The sequence below is a fragment of the Dermacentor silvarum genome, chromosome 2, assembly GCF_013339745.2.
Source record: "Dermacentor silvarum isolate Dsil-2018 chromosome 2, BIME_Dsil_1.4, whole genome shotgun sequence".
Classification (NCBI taxonomy): Eukaryota; Metazoa; Arthropoda; class Arachnida; order Ixodida; family Ixodidae; genus Dermacentor; species Dermacentor silvarum.
Genome location: NC_051155.1, coordinates 9,112,318 through 9,134,384, shown reverse-complemented (window position 1 = coordinate 9,134,384; position 22,067 = coordinate 9,112,318). Strand labels below are relative to the sequence as shown.

At 49.3% G+C, this 22,067-nt stretch overlaps 1 protein-coding gene across 5 annotated transcripts in view; it reads right to left on the bottom strand.

Moving 5' to 3' along the window:
* Nucleotides 1–22,067, bottom strand: part of LOC119441305 (serine/threonine-protein kinase greatwall) — a 273,862-nt gene that overhangs the window by 4,582 nt on the left and 247,213 nt on the right. For 4 of the 5 annotated variants that reach the window (XM_037705927.2, XM_049661143.1, XM_037705928.2 and 1 more), the window contains one exon: nt 2,864–2,974. In XM_037705927.2, the coding sequence (XP_037561855.1) occupies nt 2,864–2,974 (111 nt within the window). Of the gene's footprint in view, nt 1–2,863; nt 2,988–22,067 lie in introns of all 5 variants that reach the window. The other variant, XR_007465401.1, reaches the window with a different exon arrangement.

The window sequence follows — 22,067 nt, the reverse complement described above, 5'->3', positions numbered from 1 at the left end:
TTCCCGAGCGCCATGCGAGGAGGATGGAGCAGCAACGCATGTGGCGGTAGGCCGACCGCAGCCGATCGACCCCGAAGTCGTCGCATCTGCGGATCGCAGTCAAGATACGGCGCACGCCGCTGCGCAAACTACGCAGTTGCTACGAGAGTACAGGCAGCCCCTCCTCCCTCCCGGGCGCAACACTACATTTGCCTCCCGGGCAGCCTTCCTGCTTTTCCTTCCTTGTGCGCTATTCGGCTCACCGTCGCACGCTTTCACTTGTACATACAGCATGTACATATGGGGCGCGGGGACGATGCTATCGCCATTGGACTTTACACGGAACCACGACAGCAGAAATGCACCTGGAGTGGAATTATATGGACACTTCAACCAGATTTCTGCCGTCGGCGTCACCGTGAGGTTCCGTATAGATTCCAAGGGCGATAAAATCGTCGCCGCGCGCCGTATGTGCGAGCGAAAGCGCGTGGGGGACGCGCGCGCTATAACGGAGAGCGAACGCACGGCCGAAAGCAAACGCGAACGTCGCGCGAAAGGCCGTGGGGGTATGGGAGGGAGGGAGGCGGGGCTATGCTGTGCTCCGGCTGCAAAGGCGAAGGTGCCGGAGCACACGGCTCTGACCTTTGTATGCGCTGTGCATCTGCCGCTCAGTTTCCATTGAAGCGATAGACCGCACGAACCTTGCCCGCTGCGGCGGCTGCGATTGCTGCCAGCGTTTTGACCGTCGTTGTCTGCAGTCATTCGGTGTGATCTATTCATGTTTGCTTGTGCGCGCTGACACCACGCTTGTTAATTCAGTTAGTAAGCGGATGTGTCCAAGTTTATGCAGCCGATAAAACTACTATCCCTACTCTGAATAGCTCTTTACTAATTTGCTATTGCAATTGATGCTTCGCCTTTCGGGCGAAACTGCGACTTTTTTTAAATCGCCTACCGAAAGAACAGGTGCGTCTTGTATACCGGTGCGACTTATATGCGTGTGCTTTCTCTCCAGAAAAACTCGCCGTTTTGAGGGGGGTGCGTCTTATACAAAGGTGCGACTTATAGAACAGAAAATACGGTAATGTTACTACACTTATATTATCATAAATGATATTATAACAAACCTCCACCCAAAGGCACTGAACATCAGTGGTAAAGTTGCTCCACTATAGCTCTCTTTAGCTTCACTAGCTTCACCTCGCGCGCAGGAGTGAAAGTGGGAAAAGGCAGACCAACGGGCGAGGAGTGAAACGAACGATAGGGTGAGGAAAGCAGCGTAAACACTGCCAGCCGATGCAGCACCGATGCGCAGCACGGGTCTCTCGCTCCGTTTGCGGTTTGATGCGGTGAAGCCTTTTATTTTTTCAGTGCAGTTCTGCAAAACCGAACCATGTGTACTCGCGCCGGCGTATTGTTTCGAACATGGGGAGTTTAATTGTCAGATCGACGCCGATCTACAACAGAAAGGAGGTCGCACTGTCAATATCAGAGTGCATTGCTCACAAAATTCAAGGATTTTCAAGGACGGAAAAAAATTCCAGGACTTTTAAGGGCCTTGAAAATGCACTTTTCAAATTCAAGGGTTTTCAAGGATTTCAAGGACCTGTACGCACCCTGATTAAAGAAATGATAAATTAATGGAAATGAAAGTAGATGAAAAATTAACTGGCTGCAGGTAAGACATGAACCTACGTCTTCGCATTACACGCAGTGCGAAGACGTGGGATTCTCCATACAGATTTGCCATAGTGTTCCCCTCAATTTGATCTCAGTGGCACTTTTAGTTCTGCGAAGGCAGCGGGCTAAATCTTGCGCTACGTGTAAAAAAAAGCACGCAATGCTCCAGAGCACTTGCATGCGTAACTTATTGCAAACGTCGCGATCACCCACCCACTTTGCCTACAGCTCATACATAACTCAGCCTTTACTTCCACCAAACATAAAGAACGTGCCTCGTTCAGCTCACCAATCGAGGGAACAGACCTCGTTTCACACATGAGGACGTGAAAGTTTCAGTTTCGGGCTCTTTTTTTGATGTCTGCTAAATATAAATAGTATTGCTACACGTGTGTGGTATTTGGTTATTTGAACGAGGCACGCAGGCGCCATCACTCGAGAAAAGAAGAGGAAGAAGGAGCTGGGCTCGCGCTGTGAATCTAACCGCTCAGCACTGCAACCACTGTTGTAAATAGTTGGTAGTCTTACTGACTCGTCCTTCGCGTAACAGTATTAACAAAACAAACAATTGTTTGTTTGCTGGAATTCGTGAAGAGCGTGAGGCGGCGTGTAATTGGAGATCACAGGGAGAAGCCTTCGTACTGCACTGGCTGATGATGATGATGATATTGATGAAGCAGCCCTCTTGAAATAGACACATTAAAAAGTGAGGCATCACTTGCCGTGTGCTGGAAGTGTTGAGTGCAGTGATAAATTGTCATTGTGTATTCTCTTTCTGTTACTTTTTTTTGAAGAAACAAATTTAGCAACACTCCAATTATTACAAACAAGATTTGTTCACCATAAAGTTGGAAGAATTATTGAAGAATGGAACCTGGGTAGCCAATTGGATAGCTCGTCTACTGACGTCACAAGCGCCAGCTACGTAGCTTGTAACAGGGCGGCTGAAAACTCTGGAGAGCGGTGCCACTGCAATCAGCAGCAATGCACATCTTTAAAACCTTATAATAAATTTCACGCTTTACGCGGAGTGCTTCAATGTGTCAATTAATGAAGGATCTACCCTAATGACAGTACGTTTATACAAGCTCGTCAAAATCGTTTCAGGGTCCCTTTAACGTTCCTTTTAACCACAATAACATGTCACTTGACTGAAGTGAGCAAAGGCACCTAACTCTTCGTGGACAACTGAAAACGCACTTACCATCAAAGTAACCAGTGTCGGTGTCGTTGTCTGGGCTTGGCACAAAAGGCGGCTCCTGGTCCAGCAAGCTGCCCCATGTGACGCTCTCAAAAAACGGCAGCGAGCAGAGTTCTGCGCACAGAATCTGCACCTTCACATTCAACAGACTATACTCCGTGCCGTACATAGCAAGCAATGCTACGAAGGCAACCAAAAAGTAGTGCGTATGAAAGAAGGTTATGCTGGTACACACCATGTAATGCAATGTACAATTAGGTCTTGTACCTTTATGTTGTGAAGTATGACATATTTATTACATAAAAGGTGTCTGAGATCTAAGCCTATTTACCACAAAATGAGTGGAGTAATGAGCATCACTTGCACTCCCGATGAGAACATAGTGTGTCGCCTACTATTGACCCTTTTCGCGGAGCAGTTTGCTCTAGAGGAACGAGATAACGCTTTCGGAGCCGCGCCATACGTTGCCTCAGCGAAATCTCACGAATACAAAACCACTACTGCTGCTGCCCTGCATGTGATCAGCTGTCAGAAATGCAAGTGGGTGTTCGCTAATGCACTGTGCCCAATTCATGCTGCAAAATGTGAAACGATAAAGGGAAGACGTGTGCGGTAGTTAGCTGCAAAAATAGTGATTCGCATATTAAGGAATGATGATGATGTATGGTGTTTAATGGCGCAAGGGCCAGATATGCAAAGAGCGCCAGGCCAGTGTTCATGAGTTGACAATGGAGCAATGAATTGCGAAAGGTAGATGTGTCGTGGCTGTAAAAGGGCCTAAAAACAATCGCTGTAAAATGCGTAAAATGTATATGTAATAAAATTATGGCAATGGCTAATGAGGTGCACTATGATCACGAAAGAACAAATTGCAAGATAATGACGATAGGCGAAAATATATCACAGACAAATCTTTTTAAAAAGCACTACTGCCTTGACAGACCCTTTGAAAACGTAAGGGCCTGGAGGCGCGTGCTATGCAAAACTACTGTCGCGGCGACATCTCTCTGAAGAGAGGACGCGCTACGAAACTATTGGACAAATAACATGCAGTACAACATCGCTCAGAAAATCCAGAACAGCTTTAGTGCTAAACAGAGGTTCGTCGCCAAGGAACATAGCAGGGTGGAGAGGGAGACGGCACTGGTACGCTAAAGGGAAGTGTCTTTTTCTCTCTCTTTCGGCTTCCCTGCACTCCACGAGCACGTGTAGCACGGTAAGCCTCTCTCCACATCTACCACAGGTTGGCGGGTCATTTCCAGTTAATAGAAAATTGTGGGTGCCATATGTATGTCCTATTCTCAAACGAGAGAATAGGACATTAGTTCTTCGTATTTTCGTAACAGGATGCCACGGGCCAATCTGTGGCTTAACTAAGTGGAGCTTATTGTTCGTTTCGGCATCCCACAAGCGCTGCCAGTGGCTTCGAAGTTTCTTTCTCAAGTAGGGCTTGAGATCTGTGGCAGGGATAGAAGCGGTAGGGTTAAGGGCTCGCGATGTAGTTGATGTGGCCATTTGATCAGCCAGAACATTGCCCTCGATGCCTCTATGGCCAGGCACCCAGCACAAAATAATATGCTGGTTAGACATGTATGCTTTGCACAGAGCAGAATACAGTTCAATGAGTACAGGGTTTTTGTGTTTATGTAGAGTCATGAGGGCTTTTACGACGCTTAGGGAGTCTGTAAATATTATTGATCTTTTCAGTTTTGATTTGCCTATACTCTTCACAGCCGATAAAAGTGCATAGGCCTCAGCCGTAAAAATGCTTGTTTCCGGGTGCAGTACATCGGACTCTGAGAACGATGGTCCGACTACCGCATAAGATACCCCTGCATGTGACTTGGAAGCGTCAGTGTAGAACTGAGTGCAGGACGAGTACTTGGACTGAATTTCCAGAAAATGCATTCGGATATGTGCCTCTGGAGCGTCTTTCGTGACCTCTACAAATGAGGTATCACACTCTATGAGCTGCCACTGCCACGGTGGCACTGGCTTTGCTGGGGCCATCAGAGTATTTCCAGGTAGTGGGATATCGATTTGTTCACTAATTTTCCTTAGACGTACTGAGAAGGGATCTCTTGCTGTCGGCCGGTTATTAAAGAGTGTGGCACTGGTCATGTCATTTACGGTTGAGAAGGACGGGTGTTCCGAGTTCGAATTAACTTTCATGAAATAGGTGAGGCTTAGGTACGAACGTTGCATGTCAAGCGACCACATGTCTGCCTCTACATACAGGCTTGCCACAGGACTTGTCCTGAAGGCACCAGTGGCTATGCGGATGCCTAGGTGGTGTACAGGATCCAGCATCCTTAGGACGCTTGGTGTAGCAGAATGGTACACTATGGCGCCGTAATCTAGTCTTGTGAGTATGAGGCTCTTATACAAATTCAAAAGACACTTTGTGTCACTACCCCAAGCGGTGCGTGACAATACTTTTAGAATATTCATTGTTTTCATGCACTTGTTTCTTACATACTGTATGTGTGCCACAAATGTTAGCTTCGCATCTAAAATCACACCTAAAAACTTATGCTCTGTTTTTACGGCCACATCGTTTTCCCTGCAACTCAATGTCAGGATCGGGGTGCAGACCCCTCTTTCTGGAGAACAGGACGCAGGTGGTCTTTTGTGGGTTAAGGCTAAATCCATTCTCATCTGCCCAATTAGACACCTTGTTCAGACCAAGCTGAATCTGCCGCTCACAGACTGCGAGGTTGCACGAGGCGAAACCTATCTGTACATCATCGACGTATGCAGAATAAAACATGTTTCTTGGGATATACAGACGCAAGGAGCTCATTTTTACGATGAAGAGAGTGCAACTGAGCACCCCGCCCTGTGGCACTCCGGTTTCCTGCACAAATGGTCTTGATACAGCATTTCCCACACGAACACGGAATGTGCGATTAGATAAATAACTTTCGATGACATTTAACATGCAACCACGTATACCAACGTGTGAGAGGTCTCTAAGTATTCCAAACCGCCAGGTGGTATCGTAGGCTTTTTCTATATCAAGGAATACAGAGAGAAAGAACTGTTTACGGACAAAAGCTTCTCGAATTTGCGTCTCAATACGTATCAAATGGTCGGCGGTGGATCGTCCTTCTCGAAACCCGCATTGATACGGGTCAAGCAGTTTGTTTGATTCGAGGAAATGTATTAGTCGGCGGTTTATCATTTTTTCAAACAGTTTGCAGAGGCAGCTTGTTAGTGCTATAGGGCGGTAACTCGAAGCAGACGATGGGTCCTTGCCCTGCTTCAGTATAGGAACGACAATGGCCTCTTTCCAGGCAGAGGGGATCTTGCCGGAGGTCCATATAGCATTGTATAGGGTGAGGAGAGTTTTCTTTGTTTCATGGAGAAGGTGTTTCAGCATTTGATAAGCTATGCGGTCAGAGCCTGGCGCAGACTTGTTGCAACAACTAAGTGATGCATACAGTTCAGCAATACAGAATGGCTGGTTGTATGCTTCGTTTCCAGTACATTTTCTTTCTAGTTTCTGTTTTTCTATTGTAGCCTTGTGCCTTTTAAATGTTTGGGAATAATGAGATGAGCTGGCCACTTGTTGAAAATGTGCTCCTAGGCAGTTAGCTTGGTCTTCCAGAGTGTCGCCTTGTGTGTTTACCAACGGGAGTGAATAAGTTTGTAGCCCTTTTATCTTATTAACTTTCTTCCAGACTCTGCCCTCGTCTGTATACGAGTTTATGCCTGATAAAAACTTCTTCCAACTTTCTCTCCTGGCCTGTCGGCGCGTTCTTCTGCCCTCCGATTTAATTTTCTTAAAATTTACAAGATTCTCCGCAGTTGGGGAGTCGCGTAGCAACCCCCACGCTTTGTTCTGTTTCCTACGAGCGTTCCGACATTCCTCGTTCCACCATGGGACACGGCGTTTGCAGGTCGCACCACTCATTTCTGGTATACATTCAGAAGCGGCATCGACTATGAAGGATGTGAGATACTCGACAGCAGCATCAATTCCCATCGAAGATAAGTCAGACCACAAGATACTACTCGTAAGACTTTCGGATTTCTCCCAATCTGCCTTATCGAACTTCCACCGGGAAGCCTGTGGTGCAGGTTCGTTTTGTAGTGGTGATCTCAGCAGTATGGGAAAGTGGTCACTCCCGTAAGGATTTTTTATAACTTCCCATTTAAGTTCAGGAAATATAGACGGGGAAGCCACACTGAGATCAATGGAAGAAAATGTTTTGTTTGCAAGATTGTAGTAGGTGGGTTCCTTCTTATTCAGGAGACACGCACCAGAGGAGAAAAGAAATTGTTCGATTAGGCGTCCTCGCGCATCGATACGCGTGTCGCCCCACAAGCTGCTGTGTGCATTGAAATCGCCAAGAACGAGGTAAGGTTCCGGTAATTCATCTATAAATGATTGAAATTCATGCTTGTGTAAAGGATAATGTGGGGGTATATAGAGCGAGCAAATGGTTACGAGTTTACCCAGAAGTACAGCACGAACGGCTACCGCCTCAAGTGCCGTATTGAGTGGAAGTTGCTGACAGGCTACACTTCTGTCGAGTATGATGGCCACACCACCAGATGATGCGGCAGAATCCTCGCGATCTTTTCGGAAAACAATATTCTGACGTAGGAAGTTGGTGTCCTTGGAGTTTAGGTGTGTTTCTTGAACACACAGCACCTTTGGATTAAATTTATTGATAAGTTCTTGGATGTCGTCTAGGTTGTGTATTAGTCCCCTAACATTCCACTGCAATAGTGTGTTCATGTTGGAGGAAAATAAAAGGTGCTGTGTGTCTCAAGGGATGTGTACAGCCTATTTTACAGAGCCTTTTCCAGGCGCTGTAACTGGTGTTTTATCTTTTTTGGAGCGTTCTTGGGAGTGTCGTCTCTCCCTAGGCGCTCCGTGTGCCGTCTGAGAAGGAGTTGTGTCCATTGCCTCTTGGGAGGTGTTGGACACTCGCTCTAGCGAGCGATGTGTACGTCGGTTTGGCTTCGCCTTGGAAGGCGAAGCCTTTGTCCCCACCAGTGCGGAGGTTGACGGTACCTCCTTAGCCTCCGTGCTATCCTGGCTGCTGCCAGAGCTAGCAGGGGCCACTGGTGTGGCCAAGTTCGGTGATGGCAAGGCAGCCTTGGCTGCTCCCCCCATAGGGGCGGCTGCCACAGCCGGCGGCTCGCTGCGCGCGGGCCGGGCAGGTGGCAGAAGCCGGTGCGACGTTGCCCCTTGACGCGTCGCCTCGGCATATGTTGTGTTGTGGAATGGCAAGCACCTTTTACGTACTTCCTTGAAGGAGATGTTCTCACGAACTTTGAGAGTGATAATATCTTTTTCTTTTTTCCAGTTCGGACAAGACCGGGAGTAAGCTGGATGCTCACCATCACAGTTTACACAGTGAGGTGTCGCTTCACAGTTGTCTGAGGAATGACCTTGGGTTCCACATTTCGCACACGTGAGTCTACCACGGCAGCTCTGCGAGCCGTGGCCAAATCTTTGACATTGGAAGCATCTTCTGGGATTGGGGATGTATGGCCTGACAGCTAACTTTGTGTATCCGGTTTCTATGGTTTGTGGCAGATCGCAAGTGGCAAAAGTCAGGATCAGGTGTTTAGTGGGAATTTCCTTATTTTCTCTTCTGATAATGATGCGCTGTACGTTTGTTACGTTTTGTTCTTTCCAGCCTTCCAATAGTTTGGTTTCGGACAAGTCGATTAGATCTGCATCAGACACTACTCCACGTGCTGTGTTCATAGACCGATGAGGTGAGACGGTAACAGGTATGTCTCCAAATGCCACAAGCTTGTTCAATTTATTGTGCTGCGCTTTGTCACGGATCTCAAGCAGGAGGTCCCCGCTCGCCATTTTGGTGACCTTGTAACCTGGGCCAAGGGCGTCAGTCAAGCCTTTCGCAACAAGAAAAGGGGATACGGTTCGAGCTGGTTTTTCAGTTTTCTCACTGTGCACAACTTGGAATCGGGGAAAAATTTCTTTCGGTCTGAATAGGTTTAATATTTCATCGGTGCGCCCCCTCTTGTGAGGGTGACGATCAAGTAGACGGGGAAATGCAGGTGTTCCCATATTAGTTCGGTTTATTTCGGCGGCAATGGCGGCCACCCACCACGGAGCCCAACTAGGGGACGCTGCAGCACTTAAGGTGTAAGGCTGCAGACGCCAGCCGTGCATTGCTGCTATAACCCAATATAAGATACCCAAGAGAGGGCACATACACAAGGTTAACCCGAGCCGCCTATGAAAACGTGGAAGTAACAGAAGAGAATAGGAGACAGGACAGTAAAGAAAGGAGATAGGAAAGAAAAAGGGCAGAGAGGGGGATAGGAAAAGGCGACCACCGATTTCCCCCGGGTGGGTCAGCCCAGGGGTGCCGTCTACGCGAAGCGGAGGCCAAAGAGGTGTGTTGCCGCAGCCGAGGGGCCATAAAGGTTCGAGCACCCGGCATCGGCTCAACCCCCAGGATCCTCTTTTCCCCGGACACGGCTAAGCCGCGCACGGCTACACGCAGGAGGGTCCAACCCTCGTGTGCTCGGGTACGTGGTGGCGCAACTCACCAAACGCCTGCTGACGCAGACGCCCCTGCGGGGCACATATTAAGGAATGGAACCAACCTGTGTCGACGCTGCTACATAAGGACTGCCTGCGTTGCCGGCTCTTTGGGATGCACGGCTTGCCTCGATGATAAAAAAAGACAATTCATCCGCCAGCGCTGTATAGCTAACCTCCAAAGAAAGGACTTCAACTCTACAACGTCGGCACTTAAGAGTAAGTACCGCTCATTACAAAAGGAAGTAACGCCACTTACTGGCATAGTAAGTTTCTCTCAGGTTATTCACACACATCTACCCTATACTCGCGCGCAAATTTACACCTACCCTATTGCTAACGTATCAGTAATAAGTGAATGGGCACACACTTGAATCTATGTGCCGAAGCACGAGCGACGGCGACTAAACCGACAAGACGCGAATGTTGCAAGCTGAACGTTTCGTGACGGTCCACAGAGCAAGCAACGGATTAGCGATAATATGTCTTTGCTACAAGCTACTACAAGGTGCTGAACAGTTACATTCCAAGCTTTGTGTGGCGCAAGAACAAATCTATCGCAGCAGAGCATACCTGCGAACGATTAGCTTAAAAATAAACAATCCAATAATGCTCGTACCAAGGAACATTACTGAGTGAGTAAGAAACATGACAAGCCGCTGCTTCAAAATGTTTGCCCAATAAAGAGCGAGCACAGTGATCCTGATTTAATTCATAAGTGGAAAGTTTGGACAGCTTGGAATACATTTCTAGCCTCGCTTTTACAAGCACCGTATACGCTGCTTGCACTGTTTGGACAAGACGTAATTGTGGTGACCGGACCCGCGGCCATAGCGCACGGCAATGAAGACACAATAGCCACTGTGAGGGGCGTAGGCATACTGACCGCACAGGTCATGCACTCTGCTTTTTATTGTACATCGCGCGCCCCCTGGTGGTGTCAGTTACCACACTTCCTCCCCCCTTAACACAATAGATTAACAGCATATAAGTATTTACAGTTCAAGGAGAAAACTGCAACACCGGACGGCGTTCCCTAGTGCTCCGACGAAGCAGAGGTGTGGAAGGAGGCGGGGAGCAATCGGTGCGTGTTGATGTGGTGTCACTGGCCTCCAGTTGAGGGGGCTTGCCAGATGGTAGCAGTTCACCCTCCAAGCTTGTCGATGCTTCGGGTAACCCACTGTCAGTTGGACCTTCGGTCAACTGTGGTTCCGAGCGTGCGGTAGAGGGGCTGGAGCACCGACGGTTGTGCTGGTCGGGCATCGACTGTGGCCTTACATGGTCGAGATGCCGGGTCCATTGTCGCCCATCCTCCAATTGTAGCTCCACCTGTGAATTGTGTTGCCTGGTGACTACAGCAGGAATCCAGCTCGGACCTGGCCGAAAATTCCTGGTGAATACTCTGTCTCCTGGTTGTGCTGGCACCCTCGGTTTCGCTCTTTGATCGTACTCCATCTTCTGAGCGAGTTGTTTTTGGATGACTGTTTTCCTCAGGTCCGGCCGCAGCAGATCCAATGCAGTCCTGAGCCTCCGTCCCATCAACAGCTCGGATGGGCAACACCCGGTGACCTCGTGGGGTATCGACCTGTATGATAACAGTATTTGTGAAATTTGTGCATGAAGGTCCCCTGGACCAACTTTCTGTAATTTTACTTTTATAGTTTGAACGGCTCTCTCCGCTGCACCATTAGAAGCAGGGTGATAGGGCGGTACTAGCATCCTCTTCACGCCGTTCTTCTTCAAAAATGTCTCGTACGCTTCACTCGCGAATGCGGGTCCATTGTCCGATACCACCATGTCTGGGAGGCCTTGATTCGCAAACATGACCCGCATGCACGCAATTGTACATTCCGCTGAGGGTGACGAAACGGGAAAAACTTCAATCCATTTTGAGAATGCATCAATTGCAATAAAAAAATAGGAATTCCAGTAAGGTCCCGCATAGTCCACGTGGATCCTAGACCAGGCCCTGTCTGGGAACGGCCACGGCATCATAGGCACTGGTCTCAATGGTCTCTGCTGTTGTTGGCAAGCGGAGCACTCTTGAACCGTGGTTACGATGTCGCTGTCTAACGACGGCCACCACAAATGACTTCGAGCGATGGCTTTCATTTTCGTGACCCCAGGGTGGCTCTCGTGTAGCAACTTGAGGACTTCCCTTTGAAGGCTGGAAGGTACCACAACACGGTTTCCCCAGAGCACACAGTTCTGATGCACACTCAACTCATTGAATCGGGACACGTATGGCCCCCCCTCCTCTGATGACAAGTCTTGAACATGGCCCGACCATAAATCCTGTAGCATTCTTGACAACAGCGGATCTCTTGCAGTGGCTTCTGCAACCACCTTTGATGAAAGGACATGGGGATAGACACCTTCAAGCATGAACACCTCTGCAGGCGCCCCTGGAGAGCAATCAGTTGTTGGGAAGGGGAGTCTACTCAACCCATCTGCATGGGCTATCAGGCCTCCAGGTCTATAGCTCAAAATGTAGCTGTACCCCGGCGAAGAAGCCTCGCGAAGAAGCCTCGGCGAGCATGTTTCCGGAATAGGCCTTCCAGCACCTAACAGGCCCAACAAGGGCTTGTGGTCGGTAGCCGCTTCAAATTTCCGCCCCCAGAGATACTGCCTGAACTTTGTGACACCAAACACTAGACCAAGTGCCTCTTTATCCAACTGACTGTAATTCTTCTCAGCGGCCGTGAGGCTTCTTGATGCAAAAGCTATCGGTCGCTCTTCTCCAGTAGGCTCTCTCTGTGCCAGGACTGCCTCCAGGCCATGAGGGGAAGCATCAGTGATCAACACCGTAGGTTTGGAGGGGTCATAATGGGCCAAGACACGGGCGGATGCGAGCAGCTCCTTGGTTTTAATGAATGCACATTGCTCAACTGCCGTCCAGCGCCACTTTGCTCCAGTGGTAAGCAAGCTGTTCAATGGCTGCAGTACATCTGACAGGTTGGGGAGAAACATTCTATAGAAGTTCACCAAACCCAAATAGCTTTGCAACTCTTTTACATCTCGAGGTTTGGGAGCATTCCCTACTGCTTCAGTCTTGGCGGGATCTGGATGTAGCCCGGCAGCACTTATTATGTGGCCCACGTACTGGACCTTAGGTAACAAAAACTTGCATTTTGCAAGTTTCAGCTTCAAGCCCACCTCTTGCAAGCGCTCCAGTACCTTGCAGACGTTTGCCCAATGTTCATCGTCATTAGCGCTTGTTACCAAGATGTCATCGAAGTAAACTGCGACATGATCAAGACCTCCCAGGAGGTTTTCCATTTCTCGTTGAAATATAGCCGGGGCGGAAGCAACCCCGAATGGCAGTCTCGTGTATTGAAACAAGCCCTTGGGGGTATTGACAGTGACGAACTCTTGTGACTGTTCTTCCAGCTCGATCTGCTGGTAGGCATCCTTTAGGTCTAGCTTTGTGAACCTTACTCCTCCCTGGAGCTTTGTGAACAATTCCTCTATGCGTGGCACCAGATACGTTTCCACAAGTGCTATGGGATTTATGGTCAACTTGAAATCGCCGCATATACGCAACTGCCCATCTTGTTTTAGCACTGGAACAACAGGTGCTGCCCATCTGGCAGTCTTCACTGGGTGGACCACGCCTTGGTGGAGCAGTCTCTGCAACGACTCCTCAAACTTGTCTTTCAAAGCAAAGGGCATCCGCCGGGGCTTAAAGAATCTGGGTTTGGCGTCTGGCGGCACCAAGATGCGAGCCTTAACTCCACGGAACGTGCCTCAACCATCTGAAAACACCTCTCGAAAACGGTCCACAGCTTCTTCTGCAGACGACACGGACAAAATAAATTCCGGCTTGCTGATTCCCAACTGGAATTCCTTCATCCAGCTCCTACCAAACAATGTTGGGCACTGCCCCTTTACCACAAACAGAGGTAGCTGTCTCTCCTCCTCCCCAAGCTTTACAGCGGCCGCAAACTTCCCGGCGACTGGTCGCATGTCTCCGCAAAAACTCCTCAGCTGTACGTCGGATCGTTCTAAGGCGGCCGATGGGAACAGTTGCATGAACTTTGTTTCACTTATGGTTGAGACACTGGCGCCCGTATCAAGTTCCATCTCTAGTGGCACGCCATTAATGATAACCGCAATGTGCATAGGCGCCGGCCCGGCCGCCTGAAGTGCCCAAAGGTCGTACGCTTCCGGCGTTTCACTCGCTCCGGTTGCCCCAAGCACTTCATCCACGGTGTTCACGCGCCTAGAATCTGCGCGCCGCGTCTGTCTGTTTACTAGCTCGCTATCACTTTTGCACACTTTTGCCAGATGCCCTTGCCGCCCGCATTTGTAGCAAACTGAGTTGACGTGTTGGCACTGGCGCGCTTGACGGGTACCGCCGCAGCGGAAACACCCGCGTTCGCGACGGCCAGGGTGCACTACGTTTGTTGCCACCATGGCAGTTTCGACTGTCCATTGGGCTGGCTCCGACTGTAGCGTTGGGTGAGCGCTTAGCGTATGGGAATCCTTGCGAGCAGCCTCGATGGCCCGTACCATACTCATTGCGGTTTCCAGGTTTAAATCAGCTGTTTCCAGTAACCGCGTTTGCATTGTCACATCGTCAATTCCACTGACGATTTGATCTCGTAGCATGCAGTCGTGGAATGACTCAAATTTGCAGTCGTCGGCCAGTCGCTTTAACGATGCGACGTACTCGTTCACCGTCTCTCCGTCCCGCCTATGTCGAGAGAAGAACTTGAAACTTGCTACCACTTCCGACACCTTTGGCGCGAAGTGGTTGTTGAGGGCTTCAAAAATTGCCGCCAAGTTCACTGCGGCAGGTTTCTCAGGGGCCAGTAGGCTTCGCAGCAAGGAATACGTCGCGGCCCCGCAACACGTTAGAAATACGGTCATCTTCTTACCGTCTGGAACGTCGTTCACCGTTAGGAATAGTTCCACCCGCTCTCGGTACTCGGTCCAGTCCGCAGTGTCCGCATTGAACTCGTCTATCTTTCCGATGACCGGCATGCTTGTTCTTGCGTCACCGTTGTCGTTTACTTGAAGCATCCCACCCTCGTCGCCAGTTGTGGTGACCAGACCCGCGGCCATAGCGCACGGCAATGAAGACACAATAGCCACTGTGAGGGGCGTAGGCATACTGACCGCACAGGTCATGCACTCTGCTTTTTATTGTACATCGCGCGCCCCCTGGTGGTGTCAGTTACCACAGTAATGAACTCTGAAAGCACTTATATGCCCTCTAAAGCTGTGGTCAAAGCTTCGTGTTGTCCACAAAGTCACCGTTATGATATGCGTCAAAAGGGAGCTCGTTTGCTGCGCCGAAACGGCGTCACGCGCTTGCATGTAAACACGGAGGCAGCTGAGGCAAGCAATGGACACGTCGCCACGTTATCAAACATGGCAGTGCCCACGGGAGCGCCGGAAGAAGGGTCAATAGGCACTTATATGCACAAGTAACACATAATTTAATGTAAACCTGCGTCCATAAGTTGTAGTAATATATAAAATAATTACTACACATAAAACATTGCAGATAAAGAGCAACTGCATCACAAACTACGAGGAGCGAGTGACCAAACTGCTTGTGTATCTTGTGCAGTGTTGCCTGCTATGTATGAAACTGAGTAGTGTACATGGGCTGCAGGAAAATCCATCATATTAGGTGCCATATTTAGCTAAACTTAGCTGAACATCCTGATTCATAGTCTTTTAAAAATAAAGAGATTAACTGAAATTATTTCTGGTCAACAATGGAATAAAGATGGCAAGGCAACAAGACGCTAGTGGTGTTCAAATAGTGGAATATTAAGAAGTATTCAATCCCTTGGAATGTGCAATCTCCTGCAATGTTGATGCACGACAACATTCACAAGCTAAGCCAAAATGCAAACACCAAGTCAGGCAAATGCAGCATAAGGCATCGACACAGGATATCACGAGAACAAAGGTAATGTGTTATGCGTGTCCGGGGGAAAAATTGTGATGATAGGTACATGCACAGAGAAGTATGGCAGATATTGAAATACAGTTAAACCTCAATATAACCTAGTCAGTAAATCGGTAATTTGTTTCATTATATCGAAATTTCAGTATACTGAAATTTGACCTTTTATGCAATAAGTACAGTTGCCGATAGAGTCACCGAGGTATAGAATGAACGTAGTGCAAGCCTATGCCCCAACCTGCAGTCGCGATGATGAAGAAATAGAACAGTTTTACGAAGATGTTGAATTAGCGATGAGAAAGGTGCAAACTCAGTATACTGTAGTCATGGGCGACTTCAAAAAAGCAGGCTGGTGAGCAAGCAATTGGCAACTACGGCATCAACTCTAGGAACGCTAGAGGAGAGATGTTGGTAGAATTCGTGGAAAGGAATATGCTCCGAATAATGGATACCTTCTTCAGGAAGCGTGGCAAGAAGTGGACCTGGAAAAGCCCTAATGGAGAAACAAGGAATGATATAGATTTCATACTCTCTGCCGATCCCAGCATTGTGCAGGATGTAGAAGTGCTAGGTAGGGTAAAGTGCAGTGACCATAGGTTAGTGAGGTCTAGGATTTCTCTCAATTTGAAGAGAGAAAGAGTGAAATTAGTCAAGAGGAAACAAGCCAACCTAGAGGCAATAAGGGTAAAAGCAGACGAATTCAGGCTGGTGCTCGCAAACAAATATGCAGCTTTAGAACAGGAAGATGAAGATAACATAGAGGTAATGAATGAAACCGTAACTAGGCTGATCTCAGAAGCAGCAATTGAAGTGGGAGGTAAGGCACCAAGGCAGCCAGTAGGTAAGCTCTCCCAAGTAACAAAGGACCTAATAAAGAAACGACAAAGTATGAAAGTGTCAAACTCAAGAGATCAGATAGAATTCGCTGAACTGTCAAAACTGATCAACAAGCAGAAAGTAAGGGATGTTCGAAATTATAACATGGAAAAGATTGAGGAAGCAGTAAAATATGGATGCAGCATGAAATCGGTGAGAAGAAAACTTTGCATAGGACAAGGTAAGATGTATGCACTGAAAGATAAGCAGGGTAACATCAGCAATCTCGATGACATAGTAAAAGCAGCGGAAGAATTCTATACTGACCTGTACAGTGCCCAGAGCAGCCAAGTATCACCCAAATAGTGATGAACAGCATACAGAGGCTCCTTCTATAACTAGCGATGAAGTTAGAAGCACTTTACAAGACATGACCAGGGGAAAAGCTGCTGGAGAAGATGGAATAACAGTCGATTTAATCAAAAATGGAGGTGATATCATGCTTCAAAAGCTCGTGGCTCTTTGTACTGTTACGTGTAGCTGATTCTCAAGGCTATTTACAGGGAAGGCTAATGGAGGTCAAAATGGCGACGCTATATCAAGCGGGCACCCGTCGTCTTCCTCAGTGCAGCCACACTGTGGCGGCTGTTCCGTATCATCACCCCCGGCAGAAGAAGCACCTACCCAGTGCTTAAGCTACACATCCGCGGTGAAAGGCGTGTGGTATGGCTTTAGTCTCGCCACGTGAATGATGTCACTTGCAGCTGACGATGATGCTGAGAGGTTGGCGGGGATGGACCACATGGTATGGGCCAGTGTATGCGACAGCAGCTTTTCGAAAAGGCCCACATGGCGGATGGGTGACCAGAGCAGCACCAGAGAACCCGGAGAAAAGTACACGTTACAATGGTGGCAATCGAAGAGGCGTCTCTGATGCTCCTGTGAGGCCTGGAGACGGGTGCAGGGGAGCTGGCGTGCGTGGTCGGCGTGTGCGATCGCGTCACGGGCGTATTCAGTGGCTGAACGTGCAGGCGAGGCCAGCAAAGTGTCCAAGGGCAAGACGGGTTCTTGACCATATATGAGATAGAATGGTGAATAACCGGCGGTGTCGTGACGCGAGGAATTATACACGAACGTCACATGTGGTAAATGAAGATCCCAGTCGTGGTGGTCGGCCGCAACGTACTTCGAAAGCATGTCGGTGATGGTCCGGTTGAGGCGCTCGGTGAGGCCGTTGGTCTGTGGGTGGTAGGACGTGCTGAACTTGTGCTTTGTCGAGCAGGAGCGGACGATGTCCTCTACACTGCCGAGAGAAAGCTACGGCCACGGTCAGTGAGTAATTGGAGTGGAGCACCGTGCACTAAAATGATGTTGTAGAGAAGAAAGTCGGCGACATCAGTAGCACAACTTGTCGGGAGGGCCCTTGCGAGTGCGTACCGCCTAGTGTAATCAGGAGTGACGGCGACTCATTTATTTCCGGAGTCTGAGAGAGGAAGCGGCCCAAAAAGGTCTAGACCAACGCGGGAAAAGGGTTCGAACGGGATGTTGATAGGCTGGAGACATCCAGCGGAAAGCGTGGAGGACTTCTTCCGGCACTGACAGGGCTCACAAGCGGAAACGTAATGCCACACGGAGCGAGCGAGACCTGGCCAAAAGAAGTGACGGCATACACGGTCGTATGTGCACGAGATGCCCAAGTGCCCAGCCTAGGGAGCGTCGTGAAGTTGGCAGGTGTGATGGAATGATGAGCAGGAGGTCAGGGCCGTGGGGATCGAAATTGCGGCGGTATAATCTCCCCTCCTTGAGGAGAAACATCCGGAGAGAGGCGTCACCAGGTGTTGACTCCAAACGGTCGATGAGGGCTCGTGACGAAGGATCACAGCGTTGCTCGTTGCCAATTTGACGCAGAGAAAATGGAAGCGATGGCGTCCGCATCAGCCGTTTCATCGACGGGGTAGCGGGACAAACAATCTGCAGCTTTGTGCAAGCGTCCTGTCTTATATACCACGGAGAAGGTATATTCTTGCAGACGTAAAGCCCAGCGAGCGAGTCCTCCAGTGGGGGTCCCTGAGCGAGGATAGTCAGCAGAGAGCGTGGTGATGAGTGATGACACAGAATGGGCGTCCGTACAAGTAGGGACGAAACTTTGCAACAGCCCACACAAGAGTGCAATTATTTAATCACAGAGCGCACTCGCACTCTGTGATTGAACAATTGCGCTCGGCGGGCGGTAGAAGTCGGCTGGCATAGGCTATAACGCAATCATGTCCACACTGGCGTTGTACTAGCACTCCTCCTATGCCGTGACCACTGACAACAGTTCAAACTTCCGTTGAGGCAGACGGGTCAAAGAGGGCCAGGATTGGAGGCGTGGTAAGGAGCTGCGAAAAACATGCGGCATGGTCAGGACCCCAAGAAAACGGGATGTCTTTCTTCAAGAGGTCGGTAAGGGGACGCGAAATGGTCGCAAAATCCTTTACAAAGCGTCGGAAAAACGAGCACAGCCCTACGAAACTACGAACGTCTTTGGTAGACTTCGGAACAGGAAAGTTCGCAACGGCACGAATTTTGTTCGGATTAGGTTGCACGCCTCTGGCATCCACAAGGTGTCCAAGGACGGTGATTTGGCGGCGAGCGAAGTGACATTTTGACAAGTTCAACTGGAGACCGGCCCAGCGGAACACATCAAGAATTGCTGAAAGATGGTCTAGAGGCGTGTTGAATGTGGGTGAATAAACGATGATGTCGTCCAGATAGCACTAACATGTGGACCACTTGAACCCCTGAAGAAAGTCATTCGTTCGAAGGTGGCGGGCGCATTACAGAGACTGAAGGGCATTACCTTGAACTGATAAAGACTGTCAGGGGTAACAAATGCAGTCTTCTCTCGGTCCATGTCGTCGACGGATATCTGCCAGTAGCCGGACCGTAAGTTGATAGAAGGAAAATAGGTGGCACCATACAGGCAGTCTAGAGTGTCATCAATACGTGGCAAAGGGTAAACGTCTTTTTTTTAGGATTTTGTTCAGGTGTCGATAATCTACACAAAAGCTCCACGTTCCATCTTTCTTTTTGACAAGTACGACGGGAGAAGCCCTGGGACTACAGGAAGGCTCGATAATGTCCTTTTCAAGCATCTTTTTTACTTCCTGTTGGATAACAGCTCGTTCTGACGCAGAGATGATATGGACGTCGGTGAATAGGGTTCGCATCGCCAGTATTTATGCGATGGATCATGATGGACGTTTGATCTAAGGGTCGATTGTCAAAGTAAAAAATTTCGCGATAGCCTTCAAGAACGCGGCAGAGGGCTTCAGCTTGAGCAGGTGTAAGGTCAGAGGAAACCATCTCAATCTCGACGTCATTCTATGGGTCGAGCTGCAACAATCTTCGACTGTGAATGGCTCGACCTCATCCTGGAGAGAGCTAAGTATAGCCAATGAGATCCCCTGAGGCAGGACTTGCGCGGTTAGCACTAAATTGACAAGGGGAAGGCAGTGTTGCCAATAATTGTCAGCACAGGGTTCGGCACGGTAACACCATGTCTAAGCATAACAGGAGGAATAGGTGCGACAATGTAATGGCTGTCAGGTACAGCTGGTGAGGAAAACAAGTTGACGTGTGTCACAGATTGAGGCGGTAGGCGAATAAAATCCATGCAGCTCAAATGGCTTGGAGGCGGGTCCACAGGGTCGGCAAGAAGAGGCAAGTCAAGGCGAAGTGAGCCGGCCGAACAGTCAATGAGGGCAGAATGAGTGGCAAGGAAATACAGACCGAGAATGAGTTCATGAGGGCAATGCTCGATGAGGGTCAATAGAACGACGGTGTGTCTCTAAGCAATAGTGAGTCGGGCAGAGCACATGCCAACAATAGCGACAGTCCCTCCTTCGGCGACTTGTCCAGCTCAGTTCGGGGCTAGCGTCAGAACTTTCTTGAGCCTACGACGAAGAGCAGCACTCATAAAGGACACACGCGCCCCGGTGTCAATCAATGCACACACAGGAACATTGTCGACGAGAACGCCCAAAAGATTCTTGTTCGTGGGTAAGGTGAAGCGACGATTTCGTGCCAATGTCATCAATGAAGCTTCACCTCAGAAGCTGCACTGTCTAGTTTTCTGGTCGGGGTTGCTGCGAGTAGGTGAGAGAAGGAGCACGGCGTGACGGGGGCGAACAAGATTGACGGCGAGAGGGAGAAGGCGAGCAGGAGTAACGGGGTCATGTCAGAGGTGTCTCAGGGTCAGATGATGGGTCGGGCATAGAAGGAGCGAAGGAAAAGGGCGCGCTAGAGGGACGAGGGTGGTAATCAAAAGAATAGCGCGTCGGAGAAGTCCAGCGGCAGTGGCGAGCGATATGTCGAATGCATCGGCAGTTAAAACAGATCGCCTTGTCATCCACGGTTCGCCATTCGGACGGGTTGCGCTGTCCATAAGAGGAGTAAGAAGAGCAGGGTGGTAACGTGCGTAGAGAAAGAGGTTCCGAGCACACGGAACGAACGGAGTGCAGTTCGACGCTTGACAACTCTTGACGGACGACGGCCTGGATCAAGGAGGTCGTCGCCGGGTAATGATCAGGTGACGGGAATGACGGGGCACCGGTTGTGCTGCTTCGACCTCACGACGAATGATGCGGGTTAAGTTGTCACATTGCGAAGGCTGGTGGAAGAGGTCATCACAGGATGACGTAGTAGCTGTGTTGGGAAGTCGCGTGATATGCTGGGATACCTGGCGGCTTTTAGCATGCTCGAGACGGCAGCACTCCTTGAGGATCATATAGATGCTGGTGACGTTTGCAAACACCAGTAAATTGAAGGCATCAGCAATGCCTTTGAGGAAGTGATTAACCTGATCGGCCTCCGACATGTTCAGGTCAGCCTTGGCCCAAAGGGCCAAGACGTCGAGAATGTACGACACGTAGGACTCGGTCAACGTCTGTACACGTGTGGCAAGGGCCTTCTTGGCATTGAGTTGGCGACCGAACAGATTGCCAAAAAGGTTGCGGAGCTTCTCTTTCAAGAGATCCCAGCTCGAGATCTCCTCTTCGTGAGTCTGGAATCATGCCCGTGGAGCTCCGTAGAGGTAGAAAAGAATGTTGGCAAGCATAATAGTCGGATCCCAACTGTGACTGGTGCGGACGCGTTCGTATAAGCAGAGCCAGTCGTCAACATCAGGACTGCCGAGTACTGTGAAAACACTAGGATCTCGTGGGGGAAACGGTGACGTAGGTCGGGGCTGCAGGCAGAGAAGCTGGCGCAGGTGAAGTGCCGGCAGCAGGAGGCGAAGTTGCAGTGGCGCCGTTGCGACCGCTGCAAAGCTCTATGACGGGTACGGGGAATGTCCGCCTCCACCAAATAATTTTACGGGTAGCTGATGACCAATCTATTTACAATTTATTTACAGGGAAGCTAATGGAGGCCAAAATGGCGATGCTATATCACGTCGTCTTCCTTCTCCTCAGTGCAGCCACACTGTGGCGGCTGTTCCGTATCAATACGCAATGCCTGACGACTTCAAGTGTACCAGAGAGCTGGAAGAACGCCAACATTTTACTAATCCATAAGAGGGGAGAATTACAGACCCATTAGCTTGCTTTCAGTATTGTATAAAATATTCACCAATTTACAATAGAATCAGGGCAGTACTTGACTTCAGTCAACCCTCAGAACAGGCCGGCTTCAGGAAGGGATATTCTGCGATGGATCACATCCATGTCATAAATCAGGTAATCGAGAAATCTGCGCAGTACAATCAACCTTTCTATATGGCTTTCATAGATTATTAAAAGGCATTTGATTCAGTAGAGATACCAGCAGTCATAGAGGTATTGCATAATCAAGGAGTACAGGAGGCATACGTGAATACAGTATAGACCACTTATAACGTAACCGCCTATAGTGCAGGACAGGATATAGTGCGGTCTTTTCAGACTCCCGTT